The following is an 18,071-nucleotide window of genomic DNA, read 5'->3' as shown; positions in this document are numbered from 1 at the left end:
TTTATAGAATTGAATACAGTTCTGGGGGACAGGTCTGTTGATGGGTATTAGCCTGCAGGCTAATGGAATAAATGGAAATTTGCCTCTGAATGCCAGTTGCTGGGAGGTAAACAATGAGAAAGGGTTTCCCAGAAGCATCTGCTTGGCCACTGTTGAAACACAATGCTAGAGTAGAGTAGATATCCAACAGGGTTTTGCTCAAGTTCTTTCTTATATCCATCTACTTCTGAATCCTTTTCTAAAAACTGGCCAAACAGATGCTTCCAGGAACTCCACCACAAGCCATTCGTGAAAGCAACACCCCCTCCTTGTTGTTTGTTCCCAGCATATGTTATTCAGCAATGTTATTTAGTTAAATAGCATTTAAAGGGCAAAACATTTAACTTAATGCAAACACGTGCACACAATCTAGTTTATGTGACTCACTTGTCTCTCTTTTCTTTCTGCCTTAGTATAGCTTACTACTCATGAGGTGGGGCATGTGGACACCATGCGACCAGATGAAATCTTGATCACTTTCCATTCCAGGATACAATACTCTCAAAGCATGATGACACAGATTTGAGAGTAAAAACCTGATAGGGGGCATTGCCAGATTATCAGAGGCCAGGTTAAGGAATTAAGACAGAAAGAGCAATCTGGAACTGAAAGCAGGTAAGTGGTGCAAAAGGAGTAGGCTAGCCTAAAAGTGGATTGTATCTAAAGTAGGACTAAGTTCCATCAGCACAACGATTTACACTTGCACAACCTAACTTTTCCACATCTCCTCCCTCTTTGCCCCCCAATCTGTTCTGGGGTCCCCCCATCCTCTGGAGAAGATTTGGGGAGACAACATTCCATTGCACAAGTATAAATCCTTCTGTTAATGCATTAAGGGCACCAGATGTTGCCCAGTGTTTCTTCTTAATAATGAGAATGAAATAGTATCCAAATAGCTTTTAAGAATGTCTCATAGGGAATCTGGCACAGAGCCTTCTTGGTAGTGGTGCCCACCCTGTGGAATGCCCTCCCAGCAGATGTTAAGGAGATGAGTAACTATATAACATTTAGGAAACATCAGAAGGCAGACCTATATAGGGAAGCTTTTTAAGGTTTAATGTTTTATTATGTCTTTATATATGCTGGAAGTCGCCGAGAGTGGCTGGGGCAACCCAGTCAGATGGGTGCGGTACAAATAATAAATTATTATTCTGCTTCAATAGATGGTATTATGAGAGGAAGACAAAACCTAACTCTGTCCACTTTCTCCATACATACATAATTGTATGCTGCCCCCCTGGATTGCCTTTTAAAATAAAAAAGTCCCAAAAACTGTAACCATATAACCCTTTACAACAGGTGCCCTTTTAAGGAACTCCAATTAATTTTATAACAGAAGCACAGGAAGATTTGTCCTAGTATCTTGAGACAAAGTGACAGGAACACAAGAGTTTAACACCCCTGAGCCATATGTCAGATCAGGGCCCAGATTCACAGACTTTCTCCCTAGCAGTTATACTATGCTTTTGTCTACTAGAAAAATATCTTCATATTACTATGCCATTACGAGCTGGATGCAAGGTTTTCCTGGGAATAAATGGATGTGAAATACTGAAGTGCCCTCATACCAGACCTTCCTGATCAGGTAGCACTACTGAACATAGAAGGCATGTAGAGGATTGCTGACCCAATATGTCTTCTATAACAAATGATTGGTTGCATTTTGCTTTGGGGAAATTATTATTATTATTATTATTATTATTATTATTATTATTATTAATGTATACTCTGCCCATAAATAATAATAATTTATGTATACCCACCCATCTCTGGGTGGTTTCCAGCAGAATATTAAAATACAATGTGTCAGGGGCTCAGGAGCAGAGGCACAGGGAAGAGAGGAGATGGAGAGCGAAGGGGAAGAATCCGAGGGGAGCGTAGGAGAAGAGGACAGTGGACCGAGGGATTCCATGAGCCTCTCCAGCGAATCGGAAGATTCACAGAAGGGGGCGCCAGTGGCCAGGGGTAGGGGGTTCCCAAGGGGAACGCCCCAGGAGCAAGGGGGCAGCAGGGACTCCCGGAGCAGTAGCTGGAAATCAGGACCAGCTTCCCCACCAGAGCAGAGTGGGGGGGAAGAGTCCCAAGGATCGGGGCCAGTGCATTCCCCACCAGGGAGAGAAGATAAGGCAGGGCTGACCACGCCTCCATCAGAAAGTCGGACAACGGAGGAGAGGTCAGATCCGGCCAGTGTCCCGGAAGAGGGTAGCAGTGACCGAAGTAGTGTAACGGTTAGGAGAAAGGTCACTGGATTGGCGTGAGAGGCAAGTTCAAATGTACAGGAGAGCGGGACAGCAGAGAATGAGGATTGGGAACCGAGTCCTAAAGCCCGCCGGAGGGAGGGGGAGGAGCTAAGCGACTCAGCGTCGGAAGAGTCCAGAAAGGGCAATGCCCCAGCGGGCAGGAGGACCCAGAGGAGGAGAGAGCAGCGTAAAAGGTGGAGCAGGGCTAGGATCTTAAACTGGTGTCATAGGGGAGGAGACTCAGACGGGACTTCGCCGATCTAGGGTTTAAGACGTAGGGCTGCACGCTGTGGCTTTGAAATGGAAACTGAACTTCAATAAAGACTTTTGTACATTACTACAGCCTAGCGTTGGTCCTCTGTGAGCTGGGACCTAGAGGCAGTTCTGACACAATGATTCATCCAGTATTAAAAGCTTCCCTAAACAGGGCTGCCTTCAGATGTCTTCTAAAAGTCCGATAGTTGTTTATTTCTGATGGGAGGGCGTTCCACAGGGTGAGCACCACTACTGATAAGCCCTTTTCCCTGGTTCCCTGTAACTTCGCTTCTCGCAGTGAGGGAACTGCCAGAAGGCCCTTGGCACTGGACCTCAGTGTTGGGGGTGGAGACGCTCCTTCGGGTATACTGGGCTGAGGCCATTTAGGGCTTTAAAGGTCAGCACCAACACTTTGAATTGTGCCCGGAAAGTACAAATGAGCAGATATCCCGAGCAGAAAATATCCTGAATGTGTTTCTCTTTTTGTAAAACATGATTTGTTCATACAATCTATATACTAATAAAATATTTTCTTATCCAACGCCCAAGAAAACTCCAATGACATTTTAATTAAAATAATTTATACCCACACTATCACCAACAGATGCACATTATCATGTCAAAAAAATAAATTAAAAAAAAATACACCTGCAGTGAAACCAATATATTTGCCTACAAATGACTATCCATGCCTCAAAATGATAACAGATGAAGACACGTCAGAAGATGGATTAATGGTCCATAAATGTGGGCCAATGCTTACATTATAGGAAATACATACTTTCACAAATCGCTAATCTTAATATTTGGTATAACCTTTCAGAAATTTACATGCTGAGAACCTCAAAGGACCAATAATTCTGGGAATCTACCATGCCATGCTGCAATCACTACAACCTCTTTGCATTTCATTGATAAGTGGAAAATATAAGTCGCAACTGAACCTTTGGGTCCTATCACATTCGCTCTGTATTTCTGTCTAAGTGTTCTAGTATATGTGCTGCTGAAGTGAGCATGTCTTTCTAACTGTTCGGCTGAAATATTATCACTTGGTTAAAAGTAGAGAGAATTAAAAAGCAATACAGTGCATTGAACAGCTATGTCTTTACTTGCTGACAGCTATTGCTTGATTCAGTTATGCAGTAACAAAGCACTCCAATTAAAGGAGCAGAAATTGGGGGGGGGGGTGTATAAAAATATTTAAGAATTGTCCAAGTATTGTAAATTACATCCTACTGCTGAGTACTAATGTCGTCGTCAGCACTCCTAACCATGAACCTGGCTTTTGAATGCTGACGGATTGTAGCCAAAATGGGACCATTAAACAACCAGAGGCGGTTATCAGCACATCTGCAGGAACACTGAGATTTGCAGAAGTAAAAAAGAAATAATTTTTAAAAGCCTAAGGGGGCAACCCTCTCACAAGCAAGGACTGAGCAGGCTTAGTAGCCATGGAACGTAGAGTAACAATTGGAAAAGAAAAACTGGGGAAAGTGAAATAGCTCTCTGGGACCCTAAACAGGAGAACTTATTTTAGAGGAAAGGATTCTACATGTCCTGCTGGTCATGTATGAATAGCAAACTCAGGTCGGTGAGTGCTTATTAGTTTGGAAGAGGAAGAGAGCCACACATTTCTACATACCCAGAGGACTCGTTAAGTGCATAGAAGTACACTGGTTTGTAAATAAAAAACAGAATGTAAATTAAACCCTCAGAATGTGCTGACAAGGCGCTGTCAGCTAACAGGACATGTAGAACGTTGAGGTTTCAGTTGGAGCATGGAAGAAGATCAGAGGTGAGGTGTGTATGAGAGAGAAAACAGGGTCTCACCTGCTCAAAACATCTATCAGCTTATAATAAACATCCTGGAGGGGATATTGTACCTGGGAATGTGTGCCATGAAGTTAAAAGTAAATCACCTCCCTGCATTATACAGGCACATTTCAAGAGGAAGAAAAGAAGTTCATTTTCTCCCTTTCTCAGTTCCCAGAATCCTACATGACTACATAGCTGTGAGATGCTCTGGTTCATGCTAGCACAGAGAAGGGTGATATTAGGGATGGGGAAAGTTTAAAATGTCACCTTTCTCTTCTACCCTCTTGAACCCTTAAGAGGTCTGAATACAACTACAAAATAAGAGCCCTGTATTACTGCTTTTTCAGTGACTCTCTGAGAAGGTTTACTACTTGTGTTGCCACTTGGGAATTAATGCCGAAGAACAAATTCTATCAGGGTGGCAAAAGAGGAGTTTTACTCAACCACTTGCTGCTGTTTCTTGGCCTCCAGTGGGATCAGGGCCCTTGCTCAGGTCAGTTGGGAGGGTAGAAGAGAGAGATCACATTATTGAGGTCACCCTCCATAAGAAAAGTTGCAGCTTGCGCTGTGATGTTGTGAAGTTTAGCGTAAAGCTCACACTCAGTGTCACACAGAGGAGAGAAACCAAGGGGACACTGACGATGATCCACACAGGACTAGTAGCAAGAGGATAAAGAAATAGCATGTGAGGCTGCCGCTTCCTCTTTTAGGACAATTTAAACTCATGATAAGGACAACTCTTATATTGAGAAACCATGAAGATATCAACCTTCCTTCTGTTCACCACTAAGGAATATTTTATTTTATGACTGCTGCTAATGAACTGCTAAGCAGAACTTACAGTTTCAAATGAAATGATCTATTTCTTCCCTCTGTTAATTTCTTGTATTGAACTTCTGCTACCTTTTTATTTATTAGTAAATTAGTGAACTAACACAATGATGCTTTACATAGGACAGAATACTAATAACAAAAATAATTATCTGGCCAAATAACCTCTGTAGTTCTGGACTATTTGCATTTCTGAACATGTCTTCACTACAAATACAAACAACTACTAATATTGACTTTTATATCTATTTCTTCATTAATGACTTTCTGTTTTAGAAGACTGTTTTTTATATGTTTTCCTGCATAACTAAGAAGAATCATTACACTAATAGAATAGGAAAATTTCTTTAAACCTAGAATATATTTTCTTTAAATCAGCAGGATTAGCGAGATTTGTTTGACTAATTTTTGTGTGTGCTAATGTTAAGTGCTAGTTTTGATTGAACCACTCTGAGACCTGCAGGTATTGGGAGGTTGTTGTTGTTTAGTCATTTAGTCATGTCCGACTCTTCGTGACCTCATGGATCAGAGGACACCAGGCACTCCTGTCTTCCACTGCCTCCCGCACTCATGCTGGTAGCTTCGAGAACACTGTCCAACCATCTCGTCCTCTGCCGTCCCCTTCTCCTTGTGCCCTCAATCTTTCCCAACATCAGGGAGTCTTCTCTTCTCATGAGATGGCCAAAGTATTGGAGCCTCAGTTTCGGGATCTGTCCTTCCAGTGAGCACTCAGGGCTGATTTCCTTCAGTATGGAGAGGTTTGATCTTCTTGCAGTCCATGGGACTCTCAAGAGTCTCCTCCAGCACCATAATTCAAAAGCATCAACTCTTCAGCGATCAGCATTCTTTATGGTCCAGCTCTCACTTCCATACATCAGTACTGGGAAAACCATTGCTTTAACTATATGGACCTTTGTCGGCAAGGTGATGTCTCTGCTTTTCAGATGCTGTTTAGGTTTGTCATTGCTTTTCTCCCAAGAAGCAGGCATATTTTAATTTCGTGACTGCTGTCACTATCTGCAGTGATCATGGAGCCCAAGAAAGTAAAATCTCTCACTGCCTCCATTTCTTCCCCTTCTATTTGCCAGGAGGTGATGGGACCAGTGGCCATGATCTTAGTTTTTTTTTTTGATGTTGAGCTTCATACCATATTTTGCACTCTCCTCTTTCACCCTCATTAAAAGGTTCTTTAATTCCTCCTCACTTTCTGCCATCAAGGTTGTGTCATCTGCATATCTAAGGTTGTTGATATTTCTTCTGGCAATCTTAATTCTAGCTTGGAATTCATCCAGCCCAGCCTTTCGCATGATGAATTCTGCATATAAGTTAAATAGACAGGGAGCCAATATACAGCCTTGTACTCCTTTCCCAATTTTGAACCAATCAGTTGTTCCATATCCAGTTCTAACTGTAGCTTCTTGTCCCACATAGAGATTTCTCAAGAGACAGATGAGGTGATCAGGCACTCCCATTTCTTTAAGAACTTGCTATAGTTTGCTGCGGTCGACACAGTCAAATGCTTTTGCATAGTCAATGAAGCAGAAGTAGATGTTTTTCTGGAACTCCCTAGCTTTCTCCATAATCCAGTGCATGTTTGCAATTTGGTCTCTGGTTCCTCTGTCCCTTCAAAATCCAGCTTGCACTTCTGGGAGTTCTCAGTCCACATACTGCTTAAGCCTCCCTTGTAGAATTTTAAGTATAACCTTGTAGCGTGTGAAATGAGCACAATTGTGCGGTAGTTGGAGCATTCTTTGGCACTGCCCTTCTTTGGGATTGGGATGTAGACTGATCTTCTCCAATCCTCTGGCCACTGCTGAGCTTTCCAAACTTGCTGGCATATTGAGTGTAGCACCTTAACAGCATCATCTTTTAAAATTTTAAATAGTTCAAGCTGGAATACCATCACTTCCACTGGCCTTGTTATTAGTAGTGCTTTCTAAGGCCCATTTGACTTCACTCTCCGGGATGTCTGTCTCAAGGTCAGCAACCACACTACCTGGGGTGTATGAGACATCCATATCCTTCTGGTATAATTCCTCTGTGTATTCTTGCCACCTCTTCTTCTTGATGTCTTCTGCTTCTGTTAGTTCCTTACCACTTTTGTCCTTTATAATGGTAATGTTTGTATGAAATGTTTCTTTCATTTCTCCAATTTTCTTGAACAGATCTCTGCTTTTTCCCATTCTATTGTTTTCCTCTATTTCTTTGCATTGCTCGTTTAAGAAGGCCTTCTTGTCTCTCCTTGCTATTTTTTTGAAATCTGCATTCAATTTCCTGTATCTTTCACTATCTCCCTCACATTTTGCTTGCCTTCTCTCCCCCACTATTTGTAAGGCTTCATTGGACAGCCACTTTGCTTTCTTTCCATTTCATTGGGATGATTTTCGTTGCTGCCTCCTGTATAATGTTATGAACCTCCATCCATAGTTCTTATAATTAATTAATTAATTAATTAAGAGAGCACCAACTCCAATATTAAACAACTCAGACTTTATGATTAGCAGAGGAGACCCTGATGGCAGTGATGCCTTCTCAGGGATGATTCTCCTTTTGTGTACAGACTCTCTAGTGACATGCATCTGTCTCTCATTAACCTTCAGGAGGAATTTTTAAATATACTTGTTCACCCAGGCACTTGATGGCTGAAAGATCTTGTTTCCAGCAACCTTTAATTTAATTTAATTATTAGGTGTGTGCGTATGTGGCTGTTTGTAAATGTTTTAAATGTGTTTTTGTTTTTACTTGTGCTGTTTTACTGCTTTGATTTTTGTTGTCCTAGGCTCCTTTGGGTGAGAGAGATAGAACTTTAATGGAACAAGAAGTGATAAAACTGTTGGATTATATAAACAGGGGCAGAAGGAACTGCAATTATAACTTTTATAGATGTGAAAAAGCTTTTGATAGGATCAAGTGGTTCTATATTTTTCAGGTGATGCAGAAATATGATCCTGGCCACACAGACAATATAATTAGTGAATGATAGATTGTCAACATAGTTTTACTTGCAGAAAGGAACAAGACAAGATTGCCCATTATCATAATACTTTTCCATTTGTATTTAGATTGTTTCCTGATTAAGATATGGGATAACTCTAAAATGAAAGAACAGAAAATGGCAAAGCAGAAATTTAAACTTTGTGGGTATGCAGATAACGTAGCTCTAATAATTACTGAACCAGAAAGGTCACTAGCTTAGTTTATGAATATGTTAGAATTTTTTAGAAAAATAGCAGAATATAAAATTAATATTAATAAAACATAATTGTTATCTTTCAGCTTTCAGAACAACAATTAAGAAGATTAAGAGAATAAAAAGAAAAATCCAGATTGGTGTTTTTAAAACCTGAAATATATAGGGATCTTTTTTTCCCTAGGACAAAATGACAACTTGAATTATTAAACTGTGATATTTTAGAAGCAAATATGAAAGCAGAGCTGGAAATATGGAGATTTATTAAATTTATTATTTTTGGAAGAATATCCGCATTAAAATTAATATTTTTTATAAAATAACATTTTTGTTGCTGCATACACAAATAGCTAAAAGAGAGCTAAAAATGGAAGCACGACAGTGAATTGTGAATGATTTTTTCTAAAATAATGTGCACCAACAGGGTTGAAGAAGATATTTCATTTCCAGCTAATTATCATGTTGATTGTTTGGGAAGGATTGTAGATTGGTATTTTTAACTAAATAAAAATTTCAGAAATCATTTGGCACAATGTTTTGTTGGAAGCTGACAGAAAGTGCTTTTGGAAAATAAAAATAGAAACATAGTAAAAGGATTAGTAGTGCCCCCTGTCCCCTGTTTTATGGGAATTTTTTAAAAAACCACTTCTGCATTTCAAAATGCCCATTAACATTTCAGATATTTTAGCCACAATTTAACAAAATTGGAAATGACACTGAGAAATTTGTTGATTGGATTAATAATAGCCAGATCAAGTTCTTCAGTCATCCAAGGGGAAAGCTGAGTGATACAAGGCCCATATTATTTGAACATTGTCAAATAAAAGATTTCCTAAACAACTGGCTAAGAACTCAAGAAAGTAGATTGAGAGAGATGTATTCATTGGAAAGATTAATATTTTTATCAGCCACGTTTTCTCAAATATACCAAATGATAATGTATAAGGAAGAGGATAAAAGTGGATTACATTCAAAAATTGGGGGGGGGGGTATAATATGGGACAAAAGATTTTGGAAGCTATGTGGAAAATTTAGATAAATATGCACAAATCTGAAACAATGTACACCAGCACGGATGAATGATAAAAGAAAAATAAATCGCAGCAATATCTAATTATGAATCTATTAAACAAAGACTAAAATAGCTCTAGAAATGTTAAGATGTTAAAATGTTAAAATGTGTTTTATTATGTTGCAGCTAGAACAACTTGTTACCAGGTTTGTAAAAATGGAAGTGTAGACAACAATATTAAGCAGTTACTAGAGCAGTTTTTACATTCTTGTAGTAGTATTTTGTAGCACTGTTTGATATTAACTAAATAAAAATTCTTAAACTAGGCTTACAAACCTAAACTTTGTAAAAATGGAGAATATTTGAATCATAATCAGACTACTTCAAATTCCTTACCTCTTCCTTGGTCTTTTTGGATATAACCCGTAGCCAATCACCGATCATGCTCAGGACAGCAGCAAAATATGCAAGGCCTACAAGGATCCAGAACCATACCATTGGTTTGTAGACATCAGAATATTCAATATCCGACCCCCCTGAAAATACAAAGTTCATTTTTAAAAAAAAATGCACATAAATATAGCTTTCCGATTTATACTGATCATACTTGATTTACTTTTCATTCCAGTTCATGAAAAATATTGGCCATTCCTTTTCTCTGAACTTATCATGAACTCTGCAGAACAATAACTTTGGCAGAAAGAAATTCAACCATGAAGCATACAAATGAAAGCCCCAATGAGGCCAAAATTCAGCCAACTTTCTTACCAAAAGCAGGTAACTTGCAAGTTTCATTTATTTTTGTGACAATGGCATGCACAATCTTAAATCTTTCCCACTGAACTCAGTTGCCTGGTTTGAATATAATACTAAATGATGGTTTAACATGGCATGTGTAAGCTTTAAAACTCCCTTTTCTCTCTCCAGCTTTGGCATGGCTGAGAGAAGACCAGAAACATATTAAACTCACCAAGAGTTCCTAATTTCATCTGGATTCAGGGGAATTCTGCCAAGCTTAAACTCCAGTTAGTGAACAGACTGGAATCATGAACCACAGGTGGACCCTAATTTGTTTGTACAAACCACAGTTTTAACTAGCTAGTGTTCCTGAGGTTCTACACAATGAGGAAGTTGTTAATTTTAAAGTGCAAATGCAGGTTTCCATTCTCCTCCTGGCCACAAGATGGTCTTGTGAGGGCTCATTCATATAATTCTAAACTATTATTTAGCAAAAAGCTCAATTAAACTTTAAAATAGCTGGATTGCATCCACAATTCCCTCCCCCTCCTTTTGTTAAGCAGGTCACAGATATCCCAGAATCATAGGTAAACTGTGCAACTGGGGCTGCAATCCTGTCCTTCAATGCAACTAAATTCTGAGTAGATGTGATACAACTGTACTGTAAAATATTTCAGACTATTTTTGTATTAAACATGTGAAAAACAGTTTCCATATTCCACATGCAGACTCATGTGTCCATTAACATTCACTTATTACCACTGAAACCAATGGATTTTAGCAGTAATCAATTAAAAGCTGGAATCACAAAGGATGCTGTCTTACACACATTCAGCTTGCTCCAAAAACCAGTTTGGCTACATCTGAATATTTAATATAACTACTCAATGCTGGCCCATTCCATACACATCACAGCAGTCTTTAAAAATCTATGGAAAGCAGTTTTACCAAAAATGAAAAGAAAAAGAGAGAAGAACAAAAGAAAAAAGCTCCAGTTCTACATTGCAGACAATGGTTGTTAAAGTACTACTATTTGGCTTAAAAGAACTGAGAACCACTGACAAATAATAAAAGTCAAATACCTGAAATTTCTGTGGGCTAACATATCAATCCACTATACAGCATGGTTCAAAGGTATGGTATACTAGTATACATTTGTTGTATACAGATTAAAAGTGAAATGAAAATGACAATAGAAGTTTGTTTTAAGGCTTTGTATATTATAAGCAAGAGGCTACCAGAAGAACTGCCTAATCCCTTATATCCCTGCCTAATCATTGAGATCTTCAGGGCAGTCTGATCTTATAGTTTTCATTTCTTTCTATTCTTTGTATTGTACTTTTGTAAACAGCCTAGAAACTATTATAGTTAAGTGGCATATAAAATGTTTGAATGAATGAATGAATTAAATAGCCGCTACTCTGGAATACATAACCCATTTTAGTAATTCTGTTTTACATTTGCAATATTCAGGGTCACCATTCAGTGAGGGTTTTAAATTGACTGAAGCATTGATGGCCAGGGATAAGAAGAAATGATGTCATTGTCTAGCACTGGGTCTGAATTCATCACTACCCAACCCTAGGAGGCAACGCTATGCTAACCAGGTGGGAATTCCAAAGAAGAAGCAGGAAGTTGACTAAGGATACAGGGTTTTATTCAAAAGGGGCAGCAAAGGAGGCCAGGTATTGGTAGCGAGTTCAGAAAGCTCAGGATGAAATGTATATGAGCACCAGGAATCCATTCTGAAGGCAAGGGCTCACTGAAGAGTTACAGAAGGCGAAACCAGGACTTCAGCAAGGGCTGGCACAGTTTCATAAATTAAACTGGGGTTGGGAGAAGGAAGCCTCCTCTAGGCTTCCAAAGGATCCAGTGCAGACAAAAAGGTAGGTGCCATTTTAATATTTTCGATATCAGAAATGCCGAAGGCCAGCCTTGACACCAGGACTGGCAAAGCTTTGAATACAATTCTTTCAAAAAATGCTAAGAAGGTTCACCTCAAGTTTTGCACTTTTGAGTGATGTGAATTTTTGCACACCTCCATATTTTCTAAGTTAAGCATTGTCACCTAGTGGTAGACCAAGCTGACTGCAATGACAGGCACTTAATGTTCCAGGCATTTTGAGGTTACGTGAGGATAAACCTGTCGTGAGTATTTAACACTGCTTTCAATTACAGGGTAAGCAATTTCATTGACTCCAGTACATTAGTGAAATTGTTTAAGTCTTCATCTTAACATTCTTAGGCCACTGCTGTAGTCTGCAGCCAGCTGGCAGCTCTATCACCAACACCAACCGAATGTAGGCATTGCAGAAGAACTTTAAAGCAGAGGCAAATGATCTGCAGCTAGCCTTCAAAAAGTGAACAAAATATATTGTTGTACAATACTTTGCACATTTCCCTTAAAATGCTACATTTGCTAAGGAAACAATCTTAGTAAAGACATAGCAAGCTGAACCTATACTTAGGGGTGGCTGCAACACTTAAAATTTTAGAAGGACCCAGGGATCTTTACTACTTTATACTAAGCAAAACCTCAGGTCTAAAGAGCCTTAGAAATTAAATTAAGAATCTGTGTCACACTGCTGTTATTCTAGGCAAGGCCAGATTATCAATGGTACAGTTGGAGCAATTGCATGAGGGTCCTGCCTGTAAGGGGGTTCACACTATCATCTTTCATTGGGGGTGGGGGAACAAGTCTGTTGGAATTCCAGGAAGAATATTAGGAAGCAAAGCATTCGTTCAAAGTATTCATTCAACTTGTTTTTATTATTGCTTGTTAGCCGCCCTGAGCCTGGCCTTGGCTGGGGAGGGCGGGGTATAAATAAAAATTATTATTATTATTATTATTATTATTATTATTATTATTATTATTTAGCTGATTAGCTCCTGCCTTTAAGCATTTTTAGCCAACCAAGTGAGGTGAGTTGTGAATGAGGAGTGATTTGTTTCAGCACCAGAAGTTAGAAATCCCTGGGCCATAAAGAGCTGCTATTTCCCTTCCTTTTATTTCATTTCATTTCCTACTCAACTGAATCAATGTCGTTTGCCCAGATAGTGCAAAGCAGCAGCAGCAGTCAGTCTGGCCAGAAGGAAATGGCCTTTGCATTACATTATCCATTACTTTCTTTGTGATTTCCCCCCTTTTACAACCCCACTCTTGTTTCTTTACTTCTTCTCGTTCTTATTCCCTTCTTATCCATTTCTAGTGAGCACTGTTGCAACACCTCTGCTCATCATGTGAGTTCTACAACACCTCGATCCATGACACCTCTTAATCATTATGTCACTTTTCACAGCTCTTCCCTTGCAATAATCTTGCAAAGCAGATCAGGCTGAGATAATGACATGTCAAAGTCTACAATGAGGGTTTCATGGCAGAACAGGAATGTGAACCTCTGCCTTCTACATCTAAACACGAAACTGTACCACACTTTGCCTGCTTGAGATTATGCTTCAGAGAGAATTAGCTCTAATTCTATATTCTTTAATATGTTTCTGTTTTCATCTGCTCGTAACGTAGTCTCATGTAGCTTTGTTACTATATTTAGCATGACCTCTGTCATCATGTTGGAAGATGACAATGTACACGGAAAAGCTTTCTAACTTTTCACCTTCACAGAGCAATGTATTTTTATGGAATTGTTAATGGAATTGTTTCATTTCAAACCAGCTGAAGAGAATTTACACTCAGGTCACAACCACACCATACATTTAAAAGACATGGCTTCCCTCAAAGAATTCTGTAATTTACTGCTTCACACAGCTACAGTTCCCAGCACCTTTAAACTACAGTTCCCAAAATACTTTCGGAAGTCACATGCATTAAATGTATGGAGTGGATGTGACCTTATTGTACCCTAATTCTTCAAGCAAGGCTATGAATTGTTTCTCAAGGTGCTTTTCTCAGCTCATTTATCAGATGATAATTGCAACCATAAAGATTTCAATGCATCAAAAATGACCTCTTTCTCATTCATGTGGACTATTAATTTAGACATCTACTACAATTATGGGCATTTTAAGCCAGCAGTAAATAATTTGTTCAGTGACGAAAGTCACAGTTGAAATGTAAGGAATAATAGATCATTGAATTAGATTAATTGTTTTCAAAACAGGTATAAAGAAAAATGAATATTTATCATAAGCATCTAGATTCATTGGGAAATTCTGTCCTGTAAATGTTCGTTCAGATATTGCAGCCTAAAGCAGTTCACCAAATGCAAATTTCTCTGATTGTTGCATTACCCTTTTCTCTCAGTTTCTGAGATTTTTTTTTCAGGCAAAGTATGAAATATATACAAAGCAATCCCATAAAAGCAAAAGGATCCCATAACTTGAACAGGTTAGTCTATTCATTTAAATAGGGAGAACATATTCAAATACATAATCCATTGTTTGCATGAAGAAATCCCTCTACTGAAATGAATGGAGTGTTCTACATGCACAAGAGAGCCATATAAAAATGGGAGCATGCATCGATTTTTGGATTGGCACATCTGTGTATAGACATTCACACACATTAGGCATAGATATTTTGTATACAGATCTGATCTTAAGATGATTGCATAAATGGTTGTGTTATACCTATCCATGCATACTCTGGGATTTGTCTAAATTATTTTTCCTTCAGTAAATCTCCTCGCTAGTCAACCCACTTTTACACTCTCCGAGATTAAAGAGTAGCTTGCCATTTGGCAGTAGCACATGCTGAAAGAAAGAAGAGTCTTATCATCACCTGCAATTATATACAGCATCTTGCTGGATGAAAGAAGTAGAGATACTTTACACAAGTGGAAATATTTTCATTATTGTACAAAAAGTGATATCTTTCAGCAACAGACTGTAGAGAAGAAGTGAAAGCATTCCTTTAAAAAAAAAAAAAAGTGGGAACAAATATATTCCTGCAGCTGAATAATCTACTATCAACACCATCCATCTTCCATCTCTTTATCATCTATTGTTATTTCAAAAACGATTCTTCTAGCATTTCTAATAAAGGTAAAAACCTCTCCAGGTCTATTTCATTTCTTGATCTATTTGCAAATGCTTCTGCCACTTACCTCTGTAAGGATTCTCTAAGCTTCCTACTCAGTCCTTTCAGAAAGATAATTTTCCAAAGCACATTTTCAAATAGTGGATTTAATGTTTTAATGTTCAAGGATACCTGGCTGGTGACTAGCAGGCTGATTAAAAGTGGTGAGGTGTAATGAAGCAGTGGAACCACAACAGCCTTGACACTCATGCTGGGGCAGAAGGAGGTACCTTGCTGGGGCAGGTAAACTGCTGCACCAGCACGGAGCTGGCAGAGTGATTTCAGCAGGCAAAAGTATGTTTGGTGGGTCCAATGGGGAGCTGCATGCTAGTGGAGTGACACTGGTATCACTCTGTGGGTGAAGGCCAGGAATAGCAGAGGGAAACTTCTATTCAATCCAACTGTTGTCCCGCCACTACAAAGTCCACTGCGAAAGGGTTTGGGGATTTAATATGTTTTGGCCATCAAAAGGCAACATGGAGAGTTGAAGTGAAATAACATTAACATCTATAAGAGGAGAGGAGATAATATACACGCTAACAAAAAATAAATAAAACTTTGGCTGGGCATTTTTGACCAGAGTAGGTAGAAGCCAGGCAGCTGTCTTCAAATGCCAGTTCTTGGATGAGATGCATGACTCATCACCATCAGAAATCTTTTCACATATTAAAGTAGCCCTGACCTATGCAATTACATTTGCTTTGTTCTGCCAAGTTATTTGTTCAGGATACGTACTCCATTATTTTATTTTGTTTGCAGAATGAATGAAAGTATAAAACCACACAGGGACACACCTGAGCAAGGGAAGGTTATCCTTGCTGGTTGTTCAAGAAATCTCAAGTGGCGTTTGATATTCTTCTGGAGCTCTTCTCTGACATGGGGCTTTGGGAAACTATATTAGATGTTTCCACTGCTTCACCAAAGAGGAAATTTCAGAAGGTGGCACTTATGGGATACCTGTTGACTCAATGGCTACTGGGTTATCTTAAGTTCCCAGTCTGTTCCTCCATACTACTTAACATCTATGTGAAATGACTGTGAGGGTTTGTCAGGAGATCTGAATTGTGATGCCACCAATTTGGAGATGATGCCCAACTCTTATCTCTCATTTCCATCACATTCCAGAAATGCTGTTGAAGTTCTGTAGCCAGTAATGATGGAGGCTAAAAAATAAGGCTTGATGCTAAGAAGACAGGTGAGATTCTGGTCAGCAGAATAGCTACTCCAGGAATCAGGATTCAGCCCTGTGGTGTTTTCTGGAAAGCACAGATTCATAGTTTGGAAATGCCTATGTATATAATATTGACCCTGAATGCTCATCTATGACCAGATGTGCTGATGCCTCACTTAGACTAGTGGACCAACTATCTCTAATCCTGCAGGTAAAATCTAATTCAGGTATGCCCATTGTGATACTTGTCTTAATAACATCACATCTGAAGTACTTCAAAGTGTTTCACATGGTGCTGCCTTTGAAGAATGCTTGTGATCAGAAACATATTACATCATTACTGAGCTGCATTTCTCCCAGTTTATTTACAGGCTCACTTCAAGACACTAGTAATGCACCTTTGAAGCTCTAAACGGCTTGGACCCAAAGTACCAAGGTCCACCTTATCCATACCTAAGTTCATCTGCAGAGCACCCCCTCCCCTGTATTTCCCCAAATCATATATATCTGAGACCAGGGAGGGGACTCTTTTGGTGATAGTGTCCAGACTCTGGAGTTCCTGTACAGAAAAGTCCACCATGCTGCTAATCCTGATGGGATTTCACTACGGTGTATGGTTGACCTTCCTTTGGGGGAAGAAATGTCAATTTTTAGTGCCTTTCTTAAAAGCTGCTTGATTGGTTTTATTCCTGTTCTTATGGATTGCTCTTCCAGTCTTCCACTGCATTGTTTCTTCTTTTGAATTAAGCTTTTAGTCTTTTATTGTATTTGTTAATGTTTTATAGTACAAAATTGTTCCAGTTTTTATTTTGTACGAATTACCCCCTTGTACTGGCAAGCTTGAACATTTAGGGAAGACAAGATATAAATGTTTCAAACAAGCAAAGTAAACTAATAGCAGAGAACTTCAAATCTCAATCATATTACTATGTTAACTTGTATAAAATTATCTTTCTGTATACCTGATATGGAGAATTGTTTTAAAGAGCCATCAAAATTGAACCATATGGAGCTTTAGATTAGTTTTCCTCATATACCAGACCACATGCAGCATGTAAAACTGCTTTTGAAATTGGTTTAATAAAAAATAATAAAAGCGATGACATTAGAAGTAGCTGTTAAAGAAAAAGCTTAAAAGTTCAACTATTGCATTGAAATTGCTCAACTGCCAACAAAAAGATACAAATTGTACCTATGATTGGCCTCTGCACCTGAGAAGTGGAAAGCAGACAATGTAACACAAGTTTTTAATAAAGGGATTCAGGAAGAAACAGGAAAATTATAGGCCAGCTAGCTTAAATCAGTTCTGGGAAAGTTTGTGGAAAGCATTTCTAAAGATAATATAAATAATATAGAATAATGTATTGCTGACTACTGAAAAGGTAGTCTCATTAGTCTTTCAGAGTTATTTGAGAGTATTAGAAAGCATACAGACAGAAGGGACCCAGTGAACTTTGTGTGGTTGGGCTTTGAAAAAAAGTTTTGACAAAGGCTCTCGCCAAAAAAGGCTTCTGAACAAATTTAGCAGTCATGGAATAAGATTATGGGTCCTCTTCTTGATCAGCAACTTGTTAAAGATCAGGAAGTAGAGAATAGCAATGAATAAATAAGTTCTCACAATAAAAGGATCTGTGTTGGGAGTGAGACTCGTGCAATTCCCCTTGTTCATAACTTTTTCTGGAGTTAGAAACGAGTCACAAGGTGGCTAAGTTTGCAAATGATACCAAATTATTCAGGTGGTAACA

At 38.8% G+C, this 18,071-nt stretch overlaps 1 protein-coding gene across 3 annotated transcripts in view; it reads right to left on the bottom strand.

Annotated features, from left to right (window-relative positions):
- The window catches only part of KCNK2 (potassium two pore domain channel subfamily K member 2), a 131,051-nt gene that overhangs the window by 14,525 nt on the left and 98,455 nt on the right, over positions 1-18,071 (bottom strand). For all 3 annotated transcript variants that reach the window (XM_079968865.1, XM_079968866.1, XM_079968867.1), the window contains exon 6: positions 9,779-9,918. In XM_079968865.1, coding sequence (XP_079824991.1) covers positions 9,779-9,918 — 140 coding nt within the window. The remainder of the gene's footprint in view (positions 1-9,778; positions 9,919-18,071) is intronic.

Source organism: Podarcis cretensis, assembly GCF_951804945.1.
Source record: "Podarcis cretensis genome assembly, chromosome: 3".
Lineage (NCBI taxonomy): Eukaryota > Metazoa > Chordata > Lepidosauria > Squamata > Lacertidae > Podarcis > Podarcis cretensis.
The sequence above is the reverse complement of the archived record's forward strand: the minus strand, read 5'-3'. Positions and strand labels throughout refer to the sequence as shown.